Source organism: Caloenas nicobarica, chromosome 11, assembly GCF_036013445.1.
Source record: "Caloenas nicobarica isolate bCalNic1 chromosome 11, bCalNic1.hap1, whole genome shotgun sequence".
Taxonomy (NCBI): domain Eukaryota; kingdom Metazoa; phylum Chordata; class Aves; order Columbiformes; family Columbidae; genus Caloenas; species Caloenas nicobarica.
In genome coordinates, this window is record NC_088255.1 from 2,582,105 (window position 1) to 2,600,424 (window position 18,320).

The following is an 18,320-nucleotide window of genomic DNA, read 5'->3' on the forward strand; positions in this document are numbered from 1 at the left end:
ATAAACACCTTACAAATAAACTAAACAGCAACAAAGCCTCAGGCAACGTCATTAACTTTGTACAACAATAACCACTTGTACCAAAATATACATAAATACATTTTTGGGTCCTGCATGTGTTTGGTTTGCTTTAATTGCAACATCCACTTATAACCTATTTTTAAATCTGAGGTAACTTATAATTGTAATTTGCATAGGCATTGTTATGCTAAGATCTCACTAAAAATACACAGCAACATTTGCTTGGTTCTCATTTTCATTGACAGTATCACTTTTATGTATTCTTTTATATATATATATTTATAAACATGCAGCAGTGAACTGACATTACCTTTTCATGCTCTATTTCGCACGGTAAACAATCTGAGCCAACTGTAATGCTCACAGGAGAAGCTCCAAAAATGAAATGATGGTATAACAAGGAGGGGAGAAGGAAAGAGATGGATTTTCACTGTCGTATTTCTGAAGAACTTACTATATTGAAAGCAAGAACGATATAATTGAAGAATGATAAATTATTAGCAGAACCCCCGAACAATACTTGACTATTTCTGTTGTTCAGCTGCACAACCTGCTCTTGTATCTTTACTTCATCAGCTTTCAGTACTTGAAATACATTTTTCAAAAGACTAACACCGAATTTCAAATGATCTAATTACGGCTTTATCACGTTTTATTCCCATTTCCAGATGGCAAATCGGCTTTATATGCACACGTGTCCATCCGTGCTGCGCTCTGAATGCCTTTCCCGTGCAGTTCGCTGGCCGACCGATCTCTACAATAACGAACCCCGTGTGATGACACGGGATCCCTCTGCCCACACAACGCTCTGCGTTGTCTCCTTGCTGAAGATGGTACATCTTCTCCTTTGATACGGCGGATAGCATACATGTCTCAGAACGATGGATAACATTTGTGACAGGGGGAAAAAAAAGCAAACCTGCGTGTTTAGAAAGAAAAACACGGTAGTAATATCTATACTATCCATGCAGGTTTCCTAGGATCAGGCATTCAGACTAATCATTGGGCTGGTACAAAGTGAAGTAGTGTCCTTTACGTCCCGGTACTCGGAATCATTTGTTCTTCCTGGTAATTCAACCCTGAATGTACACACTTCACTGGCTAATGGGTACTACTGGCCTCCCTCCCGGTCTGCAAAGGGATGGATTTCACTTTTACAAGCTGTATGACATAACAGCTTGATGATAATGGATCAGTCGACGGGGCTCGATCCTGGCGCCCTTATTCTTGGCTTCCGCAGAACTTCCATTTACCGAAACAGGTCCCAAGGCACCACTGCGGAGCGGATTCCTGCTGTGCACTGCACTATTTGGGGTTTATCATTGTTCATCGGAGATTTTACAGCACATACCCACACACCATGACCACACGTGTTGCAGTAAGTCATTCATTACAGCTTTCGCAACAGCATCGCATCCAAAGACATCACGCCTTGCAAAAACCAGCAGCCCCCACCAGGCACTAGAGCAGGGGAACCTCGGGGATTTCATATGTGATTCCTAGAAAATGAATCCACAATAAATTAACATTACATTTCACAAAACTGTCCTTTTAAGCTGTGTTTCGGGATGAAGCCTTGGAGCCTGACTCAGTGAACACACAGCATTAGTCTCGCGACCCAGAGGAGAACTGGAGCTTATTCATGTGAGAAACACGGCCTGACTGCAGCCGTGACTCCAGCAATGGGGATTTCCATTTCCCAAGAGGGAAAAGAGGCTCGCGCTCATTTTAACCTAGGGAGACAGGCGGTGGGATTTCCACACCTGTTTAGCATGCGATGGTCTAACCCAAAGCCGGGAGGAATTGCTGGTCTCGTAGCTGCGCGTACGGAAGCACGGCGATAGCGAACACTTGTGAAAGTCACACGCATCGTGTAAAGCTCAAGTTCAAAGAATCTTCCAGAGTAACGCACAAATACTCTGTAAGGCAAGTTTGCCTAAACTGAGCTAAACCGAAGAAACAGCAGGACGCAGGTTGGGGTTTTCAAGGTCCTGGGCAAGACACTTGACAGACCCAAACCTCCTTTGAATACACAGAAGAAAGAATTCATAAACTCAGTAAGTATCAGAATTTTATTTAACCAGGCATTTTAAATGGAACCATGTTTCCAGCTCCTTTTCTGGGAAACCCGTGGCATCCTGCCAGGGATGGCAAATGCAAAAATGGCCAGGACCTGCACTCCCAGCTCCGCTGCTACCACCACCTCCCTACCTACACCTTTAACATTGCCCTGCTAAAAACAAACAAATAAAAAAACAACACCACAAACTCTCACCAACTTTAATTCAGCTGAAATGGACAAACAAAATAGTATCTCAATGAAGCTCTAAGCAACTCTTAAAATAGAAGCTTCCTACTCCTCATGCCCCAGTGTGCCAAGTTATTCCTATTTCTGTTCTTTTTAATCTCTTTGTTCGCTACCTTTTTGACATTGCTGCAAAAGCCAGCCAGAATAGATACAATCTCGTAATACTTCTGTAGCCTAAGTGGGAAGCAAAAGACAAGCTACAAAAGTGGCTATTAGGTTGCATTCATGGGCCATAATCGTCTTATTCTGGCAGCCAACCAGAGGCATTTAAGATTATGCTTTTCTTCTCTCTCCTTATCAAATCTCTTTTGTGGCTTTGTGCCATTTAAAAGCACAAAATGTTTAAAAGTTTAAAAAGTAAATTTGAAATCAAATATAAGTAGTAACATTCAAAGTAACTTGTATAAAACTGATTTCTGTATGCTTCATATAATGCCATTACTAGTGTCTCCATTATTATTATACAAATTATAATGGAGACATTAATTTGTTTCCAACAGGAAACACGTCACAGTCTCGTGTAATTTTTAGTCTATTTTCAAATTACTCCAAATACATTAGGATCCGCTAACTTCATATTTTTGCAACCAATTTGGTCCAGACTGACACGGGAACCCCTAAATATTTCTTAATAGCACATGATTTTGAACTGCAGAGGAGCAGTCACAGCACGTAAAATACAGAGCAACATTCAGTGTCATTAGTAGCTGAATGTGCTCTGAGATTGCACATTGTTAGGGGTGTAATGTTATACTGCTGCAAATTGCTATTTGCTTCAGCTGATTCAGACGTCTGCGAATCGACAAACACTCACTGCACACAATTTATGAAGCAGATTTCCATTTACCAAAGAATTGTAAAAAAATGTAATCATGTTACATTTTGAGATGTGGATTAAGTGTCTCCGTAAACGCAGCGAGTGGCTTTGATTGTTCCTACACCTGGAGCTGCTGGGTCCTTCACTACAACACTCGGCACGTGGTGCTGAGGCTCCGCTGCGCTTCTGCAAAGTCTCAGATGAAGCATTGTTTTCATTCTGATACATATTCCTAAGAACGATTAACATTATATTGATGTTTAACATTATGCTTTAAAATTATATTTTTAAAATTATAATTTAAAAATTATCTTGCACAAATCAAGATGGTACATTCACTGGAACTCTTATATAAAGGAAGTAGGAAGATGCAACTGTTACCAATGGCACTCATTTCCAAAGCTACTTGAGTTATTATATGGGAAGTAACAAATTTTCTCTTTTCTCTCCAGACAATTTTGATGCCTTTTTACAAACACGACATAAAGCGTTAATATTGTTTCCCTGTCTGTGGCGTAATCAACTCAAAATGAGAGTTCAGCCTTGCTCTCCTCGAAGGGAAAACCTTACCTAAAGGGTGAACGCTTCCCGTCCGCGCAGGCTGGGTTCCCCTCAGATAATCCATCATTCCTTCGATGACCGTGACATTTGTTGTGAAATTTCTGTCCCCTTGAAGACCTGGGCTGGAACCTGCGGCTCTTGCAGGCGTTTTGCCAGGGTGAGCGGCTGAGCCCCCCGCCTTTAAAGCAAACGGCTCTGCTTTCAGCGGAATTTTGGAGCTCCAAGAACGCAAAGAAACACGAAATTCAGAAAGAGCAAAGGAAAACCAGCAGCAGCCCGCAGGTTTACACTGTGACCGGCAGCAGTCGGATGGCCTGTGAAAACGTAATACGTGCCTGCTCGCTGCTAAATTCAGTGTAAGCTGTTCAGAAACACCTCCTTGAAGCCTGATTTTCTTCCTAACACCATTCGCCAACTCTCTCACCATAAAAATGCAGGAGAAAATATTCTGAACAGCATTTGTAGCAAGTACTCAGTATCTGTGAAAAACTTCCTTTTACATAAGCATAAAATGACAAATCTGCTTGTTCTGCCTCCCCCAAAAAACCAAACCAAAACAACAACAAAACCAAACAAAAACAAACATACAAACAAAAACCAACCAAACAAACAAAAAACCCAAAACCAACAAACAAAACACACAAAAAAATTGTCAGCCCCTCTCAGGAAAAAGCAGAGTCTTGACAAATTAAAAACTTCCAGACTCGTCCTGTCATTTCTTTAACATAGCGGGTAAAAACATCCCTGATTACAACCCGTATGTTGAACTGACCATTTCCTGCTGTCCTTTATTTTGGAAGCATAAGGAAACAACTCCAACTACTGCTTATTGCAGCCCTTTGAGTATTTTTCGACTAGTATTGAAGTGATTCAATTTCAGCAATGACTCAATGGGACCGGAGGACCCTGCCAGGAATAAACTGGAGGCAGGACTGAGCTTCCCATCATTTCCTCACCGCTGTTCTGCACATTTGAACCCATGGCCCCTCAGGATATCTACATAACCACCCTACGGACACCATTTTTCTTACCTACTCCCCAAAAGTGAAGTTGAAATACAAACACCCACTTTATAGTAACACCCACAGCATCCAACAAGGCCGGCGGACCACATTCCGCTTGAAAATCAAAAGAATAAAATCCCATCACCTGAGAATCAGCTCACGTATTTTTTTCTCAGTTACAGTGAGCAGTGAACATGCAGGAGGAAAACACAGCTGATCAAAAGCAAACCTCTGAGTTAGATAAGAAGTAAAATCAGGTAACTTCTGCTGAGAAAAAACGAAACCCTAAATGAAATCTAAAAAACCTCCAGAACAGTGAGCAAATGACATTACCCACATTTCTGATAGCAGCATTCCAGAAACCGCAACTTGTACACAGATTTGTTGATTCAAATCGCACGTATGACGAGAGCTAAATATTCTGACACACACTCAGAAAAATCACAGTGGATTGTCACTTATCTGCTCCACCACATCCCTATCAAGCTGCAAAGGAGCGCAGCACGTTCAAGACACACATTCTGCTTTAAATGAATAATTTTCTGAAGGTACCAAATAACAGAGGAAGGCGCCGTGTGATTACGAGCTTGCTGGGCTTCTACCAAACAGAAATACTGCAAGGGTCATCGGTGTGTACTTGCCGCACGGTGTAAGCCAGCGCCAGGCGGAAGGGGGGCGAAGGGGATGCCTGTAAGAGCAAATTCAGATTCGGAGGCAACTCAAGCTGTCAGCCCTCAGGCAGGGAAATCCCGCCGACACAACCACGGCAGCACCACCAGACCTTCCGCGTCCTCTTCGGACTCCGTTTCCAAGAACAACTCTCACTGTCTTTCCTCTTCAAGAGATAAACTACTCATTTTCTTAATTATGTTATGCTTTACATTAAAAACATTAATGTATTAATTAATGTGCATGCATGAGAGAGAGCTGAATCAAACCTAGCCACAGAGGTTAACTGATTTGACAGAAACTCGGGAGGAAAGGAGCAAAGCCAATAAGGAAACCTTGTAGTCCCATCTCTGCCCTCTGCATTAATCTGTGTCTAGCCAGTATGTCTGAAAATATAAATGTCAAGTGTTTAACACAGAGTACTGACTATAACAATTTACACAGCAACTTTAAATCCAGAGCATGTTTACGCTTCAGAGTTCTCCCGAACACACAGAGACAGTTGCAGAGAGTCAGCGTAGGGCTGCATCGCACTATGCATCTCAACCACAACACCTGCTGCACTGCAACAACGGGTGAAACTGCTGGAGAACCGAGGAAAGCAGAAAGAAAAACATAACGTGGGAAAAAAAAAAAAAAATTTTAGGTTATTTCATTGAATAGAACTCAGTATTCCATAATGCGGATCACCGCCTGGCACTCTAATGACCGCAGAGGATCCTGCTCCTCGCACGGCGCTGCGGAGTTGGCTCCTACTCACTCCAAAGGAAGCGCGTTATTTACTCAACCCTCATTAGCAGCTTTGCCAACACCGTGGGCCTCTCGTCCGAGTGCTGCTCAGCTTTCATTCCTTCACCCCCAAGATCTCTGCAGACGATAGCTACAGGTGCTGTGGAAGGAATGGGCACGTTTCGATGAATACAGCGGTGTCATTAGTAACCCCGGATTGCTTGAGGACGTGGGAGTGAAACTGCAGGGGACTATGAATAATACTGCAGGGTGAAGTGCAGCTGAGGATGAGAAAATGTTACTATTTCTGATACTGTTTATAAAGCGTAAACTGGAAGACAAAGCCAGCGCAGAAGGCAGGGTAGGTCAGGACAGACACTCGCTTCCAAATGAATACAAAGTCTCTAAAGAAGTTAAATACATTCCTAGCTCTTTGGAAAACCAGGGAGTTGCACAGGAGAACACAGGAGAACACTCTTACAAATGAAGCAAGTATTTCACAGACATTTCACCTCCGTTCCAGAGCCTTTTGGCAGGCTCAGGAAGGACGATTCCCCTATAGCACCGTAACACCTTACTGTATTTTGAGGCTGAATCAGAACATTTTACCCTCTCTTCACCAGACCAGAGAATGTGAACTCTTATAGCAGTAACTCTAAACAATTTTCCCCAACACCACATGTTTTCCACCTAAAATACTCACACTTTGACTTACCAGTGTGAGGTCACCATATTGGAGAGGAAATTCCTTTCTATGAACTCAGAGCACAGCCTTCTGCTGTTAAAAGCTAATTCAAAAGGTAGAAAACCAATCTCAGAACCGAGTTGCTTAAAAAATAACTAGTAAGCCCTTAGTTGGCTTCTTTATAAGTTTACTGCAGATAACAAACACGTGCTGGTTATGCCTGATAAGTTACCGAAAATATGGACAAAGCAAAATGGAAACATTGTTGAGTGGAAGATATGTGGAAAAATATTCACTGATATACGGTCAAAAATTAAAAGGTCTCTGAATGGAACTAGAAAATTAAGCATATTTCTTGGGCTGTAGAAGAAATATTGAACTACTTTCTCAGCAGAACTCCGATGAACAATTATATCATCTCACAATTTAAGATGATGACTCTCTTAGCAGAAGGAAATCAAAATGTTGATGGAAAAATCTGACTGAGATAGGGGGCTCTCCAACTTAAATAACAAAATAATGCGATACAACACCTGAAAACTGAAAATAAGCAAACTTGGATTGGAAATACACCTTTTTTTTCCCAAAAAAGAAACAACAAACTATTGGTACAACTCACTAGTGGATTTGTTGACTTTTCCTCAAGAGTAAATGTGCATTCATTTGGCTGATGTGTTTGTTCTGATGCAAACAAGGTCAGTCAATGATCTATGTAAGAGTGCAGAATACTGTCAAGCACCATTCTGGCACTAAAATCTGTAAGTTCATAAGATCTTCTCAGAAGAAGCCCGATTGTTTCAAGGTCCCTTAATCATTTAAGCAAAAGTAATCCCACCCATTTTAGAACAGAAGTCCCACATTCAGCTGTAAGGAAATGGCATCCTCATCTTTTCTCAGACCTTCTCTAATGCTCTCTACCATCTTGATTGCTTTCATTAGTAAAGCTTAACTGAGACACCTTGTTTCCAGACCAGGAATTAGTCAAATCTTTAGAATGATTAATCCCTAGTCAGCAACTAAACAGAGTACAAGCTTTAGTGTTTCATACACAATGGGCAGGGATGAGCGAGCTGACTGCCGAGTTTGCCTACCGACCTCTTTTCTAGGTAGATTACGCCCAGTGGAAAAGCAGCCTTGGGCTACTGGGTCATCCTGGGGGTCTTGCTGCTTTTGATGGTACTTCTGAGACTTTAATTTCTAATGTGACCATGGAAAAAACACTTAATAGTCCCATAAGCTTACCAGTCTTTGCTCAATTAGTATTCATTCAGGTATCCAGCAGGATCCCTCACTACAACAGCATCCTTTAGTTCCACAAGCAGTATTTCTTGGATAAGAGTTCATAGTCTGTAAGGAACTAGATAGAATAGAATCACAGAAGCATTTTGGTTGGAAGAGACCCCCAAGATCATTGAGTCCAACCATGACCTAACTTGGGCACTACCCCATGTCCCTGAGAACCTCATCTCCGTGTCTGTTCAACCCCCCCAGGGATGGTGACTCCAGCACTGCCCTGGGCAGCCTGTTCCAATGCCCCACAGCCCTTTGGGGAAGAAATTGTTCCCCAGATCCAACCTCAACCTCCCCTGGTGCAACTTGAGGCCGTTTCCTCTGGTCCTGGCGCTGGTTCCTGGGGAGCAGAGCCCGACCCCCCCTGGCTCCAAGCTCCTTTCGGGCAGTTCAGAGATCAGAAGGTCTCCCCTCAGCTCCTGTTCTCCAGCTGAACCCCCCAGCTCCCCCAGCTGCTCCCACCACACTTGTGCTCCAGCCCCTTCCCCAGCTCCGTTCCCTTCTCTCAACTCACTCCAGCACCTCAAGGCCTTTCTTGGCACGAGGGGCCCAAAACTGACCCCAGGATTCAAGGTGGGGTCTCACCAGTGCCAAGAATGTCCAAGTCATCCTGCTCCCAATTAATTCTAGCCAATAAACCACGTTTTAACTAAAAAAATTGAAGTACACTAGATATACTCTAATTTTACATCCCTTAGCAACTGCTGCAAGTGTATTTAAGGGTATTAATTATCTTGAATGGAGAGAAAGAAAATCACAAATGGAGATGGTGATCCAGGAGACGCTCTCCTTGTTCACACACAGAACACCACAAGTCTGAGTCCTTTCGCTTCCCTCTCCTGCCCCAACCCAGAGACTTTGGTGAGATGTTCAACACAAGGGATTCAATATTGCTCATATCCTGGCTATGGGGATTGTATTCCCGAACACCCATCACTGAGTGTTTCACGTGCTCCCGTGTTATTGTGTGTTCACCCAGGAACATAACGAAACATAATGTCTCCACGCGGGGGAAAGGGTGAACCCCAACCACATGGCTGACGTTGAACGAGCGTATTTTTATGCACACCAACAATCACCAGTGCGTACTATAATCAGCCATACTCCCTGCGCAAATCCCACGGAAAACAAATATATCATCTGGTCAACCGAGATCCCTCTGCTGTCCACACATGGTGTAGACACGGTGTCATTGTGCCCAAGGAGCACAGGGAGATGATTTTTTTAAATAACAGGTATCTATTAACTAGGAGGTTTTTTTAATCATTGTAATTTGGCCATATCAAATGCAGCTTTTCCAGACCAATGAATGCCACATATGACACAGGAGCAGTGTTCCTGCCAATTTTCACATTTCCATCACCTTCCATTGAGATGTTAATAGCGAAAAAGGACATTTAACAAAAAAAAAAAAAATCACATCTAGTGACTCCTAGCAGAAATATCTCACTTTTTTTTTTCCCACTTGTTACATCCTTTCAGTCTGTCAGATGAAAACTTCAAGGAAAAATGTTCTCCCTGAGCGGAAATGTACTGTATTTCTTTTGCTAAAAGATGAAAACACAATGAAATCCATAAGCAATTCAATAAAAACAGAAGGGCAACTATAACTCCAACTGCACCCACATAGTTCTAGATTTATCAGATTAACAAATGCAAATAGGAAGTTTAAAAATATTTTTGTTTTTACAACTTTGATTTATTTTTTTCCTGTCAAAATATACTTAGCTTTCTGCTTCTTTCAAGTACTTGCTAAAACTAATGGATAAAATACTAAAAATTGCTGACGATCCCATTAGAGGCCTATCCTAGGGAGCTGTGGAACTTTAAGTGCACAAACAGCACAGTGAAACCCGGTGTCCTCACATCTGCTCAGGTCTTGTTATTGCCAATATATTCTACAGGGAAGGTATTTCGATGTAACAAACAGCTAGGTAACATCCGAAAATAGACTGTGCATAATGCCCTAAAAGAGATTGTGCACAGGCTTGTTGTTTTCCAATAAAAATCTAGAAAGGAATTACTATTCATATCACTCAGTGATTGTAAGAGTTTCTAATATCCACTCACATTGTGGTGTTCCCAGCCACTAATAAGATGCGTAAACTGGTTACTATGAAAAATCCAGTTGATTTCAAGGACCTATGTCACAAAAAAGCCTCTAGCACTGCTGTAGTGCACCTTTATATGATACTTTTAACGTCACAAACACATTTAATAAAATGTTTTGAGGAGGTGTGAAATATTTCAGATATACAAATTTCTGACAGAGAGGAAAATAAGGCATTAAAACTATAAAGTTACTGACAGAGCTTTGTTCATCGGAATGATAGCGTAATAAGAGTGGAACACTAGTAGCTGTCAGGGTAGATATACTACACTACTACTATAAAGAGTATATTGATCAGAAGGAATATATTAAGGTAATATTAAAGATGATGGGGTTTAGAAAGCCTTACAGTGATTCTGTAACACTTTTTCTCTTCACCAGTTTCTCCTTACACGTAGCTACACTGCGCTGATAATTTTTTCAGGACATTTTTATCCTTTTCCTTCATTATAAAGCTATTCAGCAATAAGAAAAAAGCTATGGGTAGCCAAGTCCCACTTCAGTCACAGAACTGATTTTTTGTTGCTTGAAAAATGACATTACTTTAACTTTTCTAATTAAAAGCCAGCGCCTGGTAAGGGTGCAGTCCCACTACTACTGAATTTAACAGGAATTTGGAGTTTGCAGGACTGCTCACCAAAGAGCCAAGCTAAAGGTTTGGGCTGCTGAGGAGCACTCGTTAATTAAAACTCTTTTTCAAATGCTTCTTTTCTAATTAAACACGAAATGTGCTTAATATCCATAATATTTTATCCTTTCAGAGGTAAATTCTGAATAATTTCAGAGGTAAAACCATCTGAAATTCAACAAATCTCTATGTACAACACCCTTCTGTGATCCATACTATGCCAAGGACCAGAGTACCAGACCAGGCACCTGCAGGCCAGCTCCTCCACACTACTGTCCACACTTAGTGTTCCTTCAACTTGCATTTTCTAAAGCATACTTTGATTTGGAGTATATTTCCACGATTTCTGAGCTGACACAACAAAACCTCAATGTTCAGTCCAGCTGAGCACCCGCAATACCTAAATCCCAATTTGCATGAACTGGGGCAAGCAGTTCTTTTCCCAACTAGACTTGATGTCTCAATTAAACACTTTTTCAAACTGAAACTACAGGGTTCTCTAACGAGCAAGTTTAAATACAGGACACCCAGGACTGTAAATCTAGAGGTGTCTAACAGTGATGCTCGGTCCTGCAGCAAAGAACTCATCAAAAGAGAAGTGTCCACTCTACTTCCAAGCCAGCTTTGCAGACCGAGATGTTCCACAGGCATCCACAGAAAACCTGTTCTCTACCCAGGCAGTGGTCCAGAAAAGGACAGACAACTCAGAACTGGGGAAGCTGATGCACTTTTTGCCAATATATCCAAACATGAGCCCATTCTACCGAATAGCAACTTAGTGCTGTGCCAAGTGCTCTTCCTGGGAGGTCAGTGTTAAAACAGCACTGTGGAAAAGTTAAGGGTGAACCTCAATTTCCATGCAAACTTCTTTCTTCGAGTAAGAATTCAGTCCTTTCAATTTATACAAAATACAAGTTTTCAACTCTCTAGCACATTTTCCCTGCAAGATAAAACTGCAGATGAACCTTTGTATTTGGAAATCTGCTACGCAAATTGAGGCTATACTTTTAACAAATACTTGCAAAGTCTTCTTGCAGCTGCAATTGATACTGCGACGGCCCAAGAGACTCTCTGAGGTCAACTCAGAGTTTTAATGGCATTCTAAAACTCTGACATATTTTCCATTCTGAATCTCAGGCTCTTTCTCAGGGCACAAAGGGATGTGAAATGGGAAGACAAGAAGCTTTTTTAGCCATGCCAAAGGACTCAGAACACAACGCTGACGGACAACACGCAAAACTGATGTGCTTGACCATCTGGCCAGACTCCTGATGCTCTGAGGATGGTGCTAATCATTGTGGGACCACACCATAGTATAAGGCAACAAACCTGGGACAAGTGTGCCATGTGTGTCTGCCTCTATGCAGCCCTGGACATTTAGAAAGAATTAAAAAAAAAAGCAAACATACATACATATATATACACATAAAAAATTGATTCAAAATGAAAAAAAAGCTTCTTAAGCTCTCAACAGCTTTCAACTTACAGAATAACTAAAGCTATGTTACTGAAAGGAAGGTTTAAAGGACAGCAATTTCAACCCGAAGACAAGAAGGATTTTAACAGCTTTATCTTAAGTTCCAATCTTCTTCATATTCCATACTGATTTTTTTTTTTAAAGTAGGTGTTTTAGTTTGTGTTGTTTTCCTTCTAAAGCAAACAATACCCACCAAAGTGTCCATGCGGACACTTAATCTAGAATAATTAGCGTGCTTTGTAGGCTCTACAAAATCGACCTGGTTTCCTTGTTTTTTGCTGGAATAGAGCACAAGGGAAAGCATTCAGGTACAGGTATTAGTGCAGCTTATTCACAACAGCTGCTCTGGTCAGTCTCCCAGCATAACTGAGGTTGTGATGCAGACCAGTTCTTCAGGAAAACTTGAAATAATCTTAAATATTCAGTTGTTGGAAAAACATACATACCTCGCTCCTATCTGAACGTGGCACACTAGAGGAAATCATTCTGTGCACAGTACAATTAACCTCAGTAACTCCCCCGCTGTGATAACACCAAGGCAAACAGCACGGTGGTTTTAGGATTATCCTCATCTTAAAATTTTACCAAAATTTCCAAACTTGGCCACAGCTAGTGACAAGCCTATGTAGAAGAGAGGAACCAGACACTGCTAGACCTATTTTTTAAAAAGGACAATGCTGAACACTCCAGTAGGAGAACAAAATCTCCCCAGGCACAGAGTTTTTAGACAAGTGCTTTTCTTAACGTGTCCAGAGTTCATTCTGCACATCGAAGCACCTCGATTAACACCCATCATAATTTTATGCTGCTATGGTAACTGCAGGAACTACTTTCATATAACTAAACCTTTTGTAATTTTACTGAATTATTTACTTCAGCTACGCTTGGGGCAATAAGTTTCAAAGTTTAAATATACATGGAGTAGAAAAACAAACATAAAAATACTTGTTACTTTATTTAGCAAGTGATTGTATGATCCCACCCTACAACACCAGGTGCATGTTTTGAGAACAGGTAACAAAATATCCACTGCAGAGAAAATAAATAATTCACCTCCCTTCACCTACATCTGTAATAAATAACCCAGTACAGATTTTTACTTGAATAAATTTGTACAAGAGGACTCGCCCTGCCTTGAATATTAGGTTCTGTAACGCTCCCATCATAGATGAGATATGAGAGACTTGTTGTTAAATACAACTTCTTCCACCCCTGGGTGGTTACATCCACAACCTGTCAGCAAACCTGCCCTTGCTGCTCTTAGACGGGTGTCCCTGACACGGGCAGCTCCAAAACCACCCACAGCATCACCCCGAGCCGGGGAGAAGCCAGAGCCCCTCGTGCGGCACAACTGGGACATGCTTTGACCAAACCACTCCACCTGGCCCAGGAAAGGTCTTCTCCCACCGCAGCTGCACAGCACGGGGCACAGAAACCATCTCCCACGTCTGCCAGGCCCACAGGGGAGGCAGCACCCGGGCACCCGCTGAGTCTCAGCTTCTTCATCCATCAGCACACGATGCGACTCCCTCCTCCTCCTCCTCACCTCCTGGCTTCCCCAAGTCCAAGGAGCCATCTCCCAGCCCAGCAGGCTTTGCCACCAAGCGCAGCTCCGGCCCGCAGTCCTGCAGGAACACGTGGAACAATGCCAGGAACAACTCTCCAGGAAGGGGACCCAAGAGGTGAGGACGTCACTTAGACATATTACGACATGACGACGGAGGAGCCAGGAAAGCGTGGAGCACCGAGGTGGGGTTTTTAGAGAAAAGCAAAGAATTAGAAGCAGCTGAGGTGTGTGGGACTTCATTAGAGCAAACATCCAGATCCGATGGCAAAGAATGTACAGGAGTCAAACAACTCCACCGTCTGCTTTAGTGCTATTTTCCTTTTGCTGATAAGATCACCCCCATGCTCTCCAGACAGAGCTTGAAGCTGCTTGTCTCGAGCTGCTCAGGCATGGAAAGCATGGAAATGACTGAAACAGCCTACCGAGAAGTCACAAACAGCACTCGCTGAACATACCGGTGGCTCCATAGCTCAACACACTTCATAAACAGTGTCTAAGTGTCTCTGATGATGAGTACCACATGGAGTCTTAACAGAGGGGCTCGGAAAGCTTTCAGAACGAAAGGAACAGAGCAAACCATGACAAGTTCTTTCCTCTTTCCACAACACCGCGTGGGCAAGGCTACCAAAGGCTACCGACCTACAAAATCAACGCGGATGCCCGATCTTTGCCTCTCAGAAGAAACCTGTCAGGGACACATATCAATTCCACTGTGTGGTGTAATGCAGCAACTTCAGCGCATGCAGAGCAGACCATACCAGAGCGATGATGGGTGCCCCAGCAAGAGCAGCGAGGTGCCACCTTCCCCGCCAGCCAGGAAGGACCACCTGGATGTTTTTCAGTATTAAGTCCTGATTTCTACAGAAAGATCAAACACCACAAGAGAAATCCTCCCTGAAAAAGATAATAAAAATGATCTGTGATACCTAAAAGCCCGAATCCATCCCTCTGGCACTTGTACAGCGAAGCACTACAGAGCAGTGATTTCCAAACTGCAGTTGTTGGTGCCTCAGCAAACCGCCAAGTACCCAGCAGTGGTCTGGAGGGCGCGCGTCCGACCCGGGTGACGGCTCCATCTCCCCGCTTCCAACCTCTAAACCGCATTGAGTAACTGTAACATACATTTGATATTTTTATAACGTAGATTTACCATTGGAACTGCTGAATTTGCCACAGAGATTTTACCCAACCTCAGATGCGAGCAAAACTCTGACTGTTATGTGAATAAAACCATGAAAAACACTTCTTCAAATATTTGGAAACTACCATCAGAAAGGAAGTGTGAAAACACCTGAGCTGCTTCTACAAAACCAAACCAGAAATTACTTTTTTTTTTTTGAAATGCACACTGTATATCATGTTAAAAGAGACATAAGGATGATTAAACAATTAAAAAACTGGGCAAGTCTCCTAACGGTATGCAGCTTTGCACGCTTGCTTATTTTTGATTGCAGCATAGTTTCTATATAAACATCAACACTACGAGTGCTTTGGGTGTCTAGAGGAAGGACAGGACAATTTCATATAACTAAAACCTGATTTTTAATTTTCTTTGTTGAATATTTATTGGTTGATGTAATACCACAAAAAGAAAACAGGGACATATATAAGCTGTTTTCTAGTAAATCACTCGACAAACCTCTCCAGTACAATTATCTTAGGTTTTGACATGGTGAGAAGTCTCCTCCTTCTCAGTCTTCTTTACTTTAAAATCCATCTCTGGATGCTACTGTGAGCTAAGCAAAAACCCCTGTGACACAGCTACAATTCAATTCTGTCCTTTTATACCACAAAATTAAATACCTTTGTGCGCGCACGAGATATTGCCCCTGAGCCGCCCACAAAATGATCATTTTCTTGATCAGTTACAACTAATCTCTTTTCATCTATTTTAATCAAAATTCACCACCGTATGCAGGCAGCTTAACTCCTTTTGCTGTTTATCTTTTCACCAATCCACTCTATCTCCACTTGGCATTACAAACCTAATTTTTTAATGTCATTAAATTGAAGATTCTCTCCAGCCTCTAAATCACCCTCACCTTGTCATCTGTGCCTAAGTCTTAATCAGCACAGGCCAGTGCGCATCCTTTAAGCCTCATGTCCAGAACCACACGTGCAAAGCACCGCACCATCAACACCGGCACCAAAGGTATTTCTTTTGGTATTTTGCTTCATGTTTTTACACAGCTTTTTAAATCAATGGTGGAACAACACCCCTAATGCCACCGTGAAGTTTCTTTAAGAGTTTTTTGGGCGCACAGGTAGTTTTGGGGAAGATCTGCTGTTGACCCAGGGCCTCCCGGACACCTGTGACCCCCACGAGAGCGCCTCTTGCCTTCACCTCAGCTATTTTGAGTCAATTACCGGAGCCAGTGAAAATGAAACAGATACAGTTTAACCTTACGGAATACCTGTCACAAAAAGCACTCATCCAGGTGATTTACCAGATTTTAATTTCACTTTTTACACTTTTATCACGCATGGAGAATTGCTGCAAAGCCAGCAAGCTCCATCACCCACCCCCCCGCCCCGTAACACCCGCTGCAAGGACAGCTGCCCGCACGGCTGCCCGGCGCTCCCCCTTCCCGGGGACCCTCCGGTACCGCCCGCCCGAGGGTCCCGGCCGGGGGATCCGGGTCCGGGCTTGGCCCCCGGCGCCCGGCCCCGCCCGCTCCGGCAGCCGCCGCTCGGGACGCGGCACCTTCCCCGCGCCCCCGCCGCTGCAGCCCGGGCCCGCAGGACGGCGCCGACCCGTCCTCCCGCTAGTTCTGCCAGTCGTCCTCGGCTCTCCGCCGCCAGCCTCCCCCTTTCTCACACTGTAACACACGCTCCCGAAGTTGCGCCCGGCCGCCTTAACTCCAGCGCGGCCGCCCGCCCCATTGTCTGCCGCCCCGGCGCTCCGGCAGGAGGATTTGGGGAGAAACGAGCCGAAAAGAGGAGTCCTCTGGCCCGGCCCGCTCTGCCCGGGCTTCCCCGCCGCCGGCGCCGCTTCCCCCCGCCCGGCGGCGGCCGCTACGACAGGCCCCGGCCCGGGAGCTCCGGCGGCGGCAACAGGGCCGGCCCGGGGGCGCTGGCGGCGGTCGGGGGCAGCCGCTCCCGGCCCGGGCGGCGCCCGCCGTGAGGCGCGGCGGAGGTCCCGCGGGGCCCGCCCGGGCTCAGGGGCGGGCTCTGGGCGAGCGGGGGCTTCCCCGCCCGGCCCTCCCGCCTCAGGGCAGGCGCTCCGCCGCCCCGCCCGGCTCCCGGCGCGGAGGGGCTTCCCCTCGCCCGCCGGCCCCTCCGCCAGGGCGGGCGCGGAGCTGGGCCCCGCCGTGCTCCCCGCAGCCCTCGGGCCGCCCCGCCAAGGGTTAAGCCGCAAGGCTGGCGCGGCGATGGCAGCCCTGTCAGCCGGGAAACACCCCGGCTGCCCCCCCCCGCCCCGCTCCTCCCCGCTCCCGCCGCCCCGGGGAGCCGCGGAGCACTGGGGAGGGGGGTGCCCGGAATCCCCCCCCGGCCAGGAGGCCGGCCCGGCCCGGCGCGCCAGGCGTCGGAGCCCGCTGACAGAGCCCCGGCTTCCGCCGCCGCGGCCCCGCGCTTTCCCCGCCCGCCCCGGCCCCCGGGCCCGCCGCCGCCCCGGGCCCCGTCTCGGTGCGGGAAGCGCTGCGGAGGCGAGGGGCGGGCGGCGCGGGACACGCGACGGCCCGGCCGCGCTGCCATCGCCCCGCCGGGCGGCGGGAGCCATCCCCTCCCGAGGAAAGCACAATGGCCCCCCCACCCCGGTGACACCGGAGCCCCGGGGATGGGGGGGGGGGGGGGAAGCTTTGTGCGGGGAATCCGGCAAAATTTACAAAACAAAACACACACAAAAATACAACGGGGAGAGAGCGAGCGAAGAGACGGGGGCAGAGTGGCTCCTCCTCCTCCTCTTCTCCAAAAAGGCCTGTTGGAAAACTGCACACGGCGGCGGCTCCGGCAGCGCCGCTGCCCCCGGAGAAACGGCGGCGAAAGGCGGCGGGACCGCGGCGAAAGGGGGGGAAAGGCCCGAGCTCTTTGTGTTACCTGCCGTGAAACCAGTCCTTGCAGGCATCGCACTCGATCATGAAGCGGGTTACGTCGTAGGGCAGCCTACAGATGCAATAGACGGGCACCGTCGCCATGTTAGCTCCCTCACAGCGCGGCTGGGCGCCCGGAGCGGCGGGGCTGGCGGCGGCTCCTGCCGCGGGGTCGCTCCGGCGGCGGCTCCTGCCGAAACGCGGCGAATTGGCGATGTCGAGGAGACGGGGTGGGGGAGAAGGGAGAAAAGAAAGGGGGGTGGGGGGGGTAACGGGGGAACGAAAAAAAAAAAAAAAAAAAGAGGGGGGGGGAAACAAGATAATGCAATTACGGCTCCTCAAGGGCGGGCGAGCAATGTCAGAAAAATAATAAAGGGCTTCCCAAAGTTTGGCTGCATGGTTCCTCCGGCTCTGCGAGCGCCG

The 18,320-nt window shown here is 45.7% G+C and overlaps 1 protein-coding gene across 3 annotated transcripts in view; it reads right to left on the reverse strand.

The window, feature by feature from the left end:
- PHF2 (PHD finger protein 2) overlaps positions 1-18,320 on the reverse strand; it is an 84,989-nt gene that overhangs the window by 66,454 nt on the left and 215 nt on the right. For 2 of the 3 annotated variants that reach the window (XM_065642613.1, XM_065642614.1), the window contains exon 1: positions 17,905-18,144. In XM_065642613.1, the coding sequence (XP_065498685.1) occupies positions 17,905-18,002 (98 nt within the window). In that variant the 5' untranslated portion in view covers positions 18,003-18,144. Of the gene's footprint in view, positions 1-17,904; positions 18,145-18,320 lie in introns of those variants that run through there. The other variant, XM_065642612.1, reaches the window with a different exon arrangement.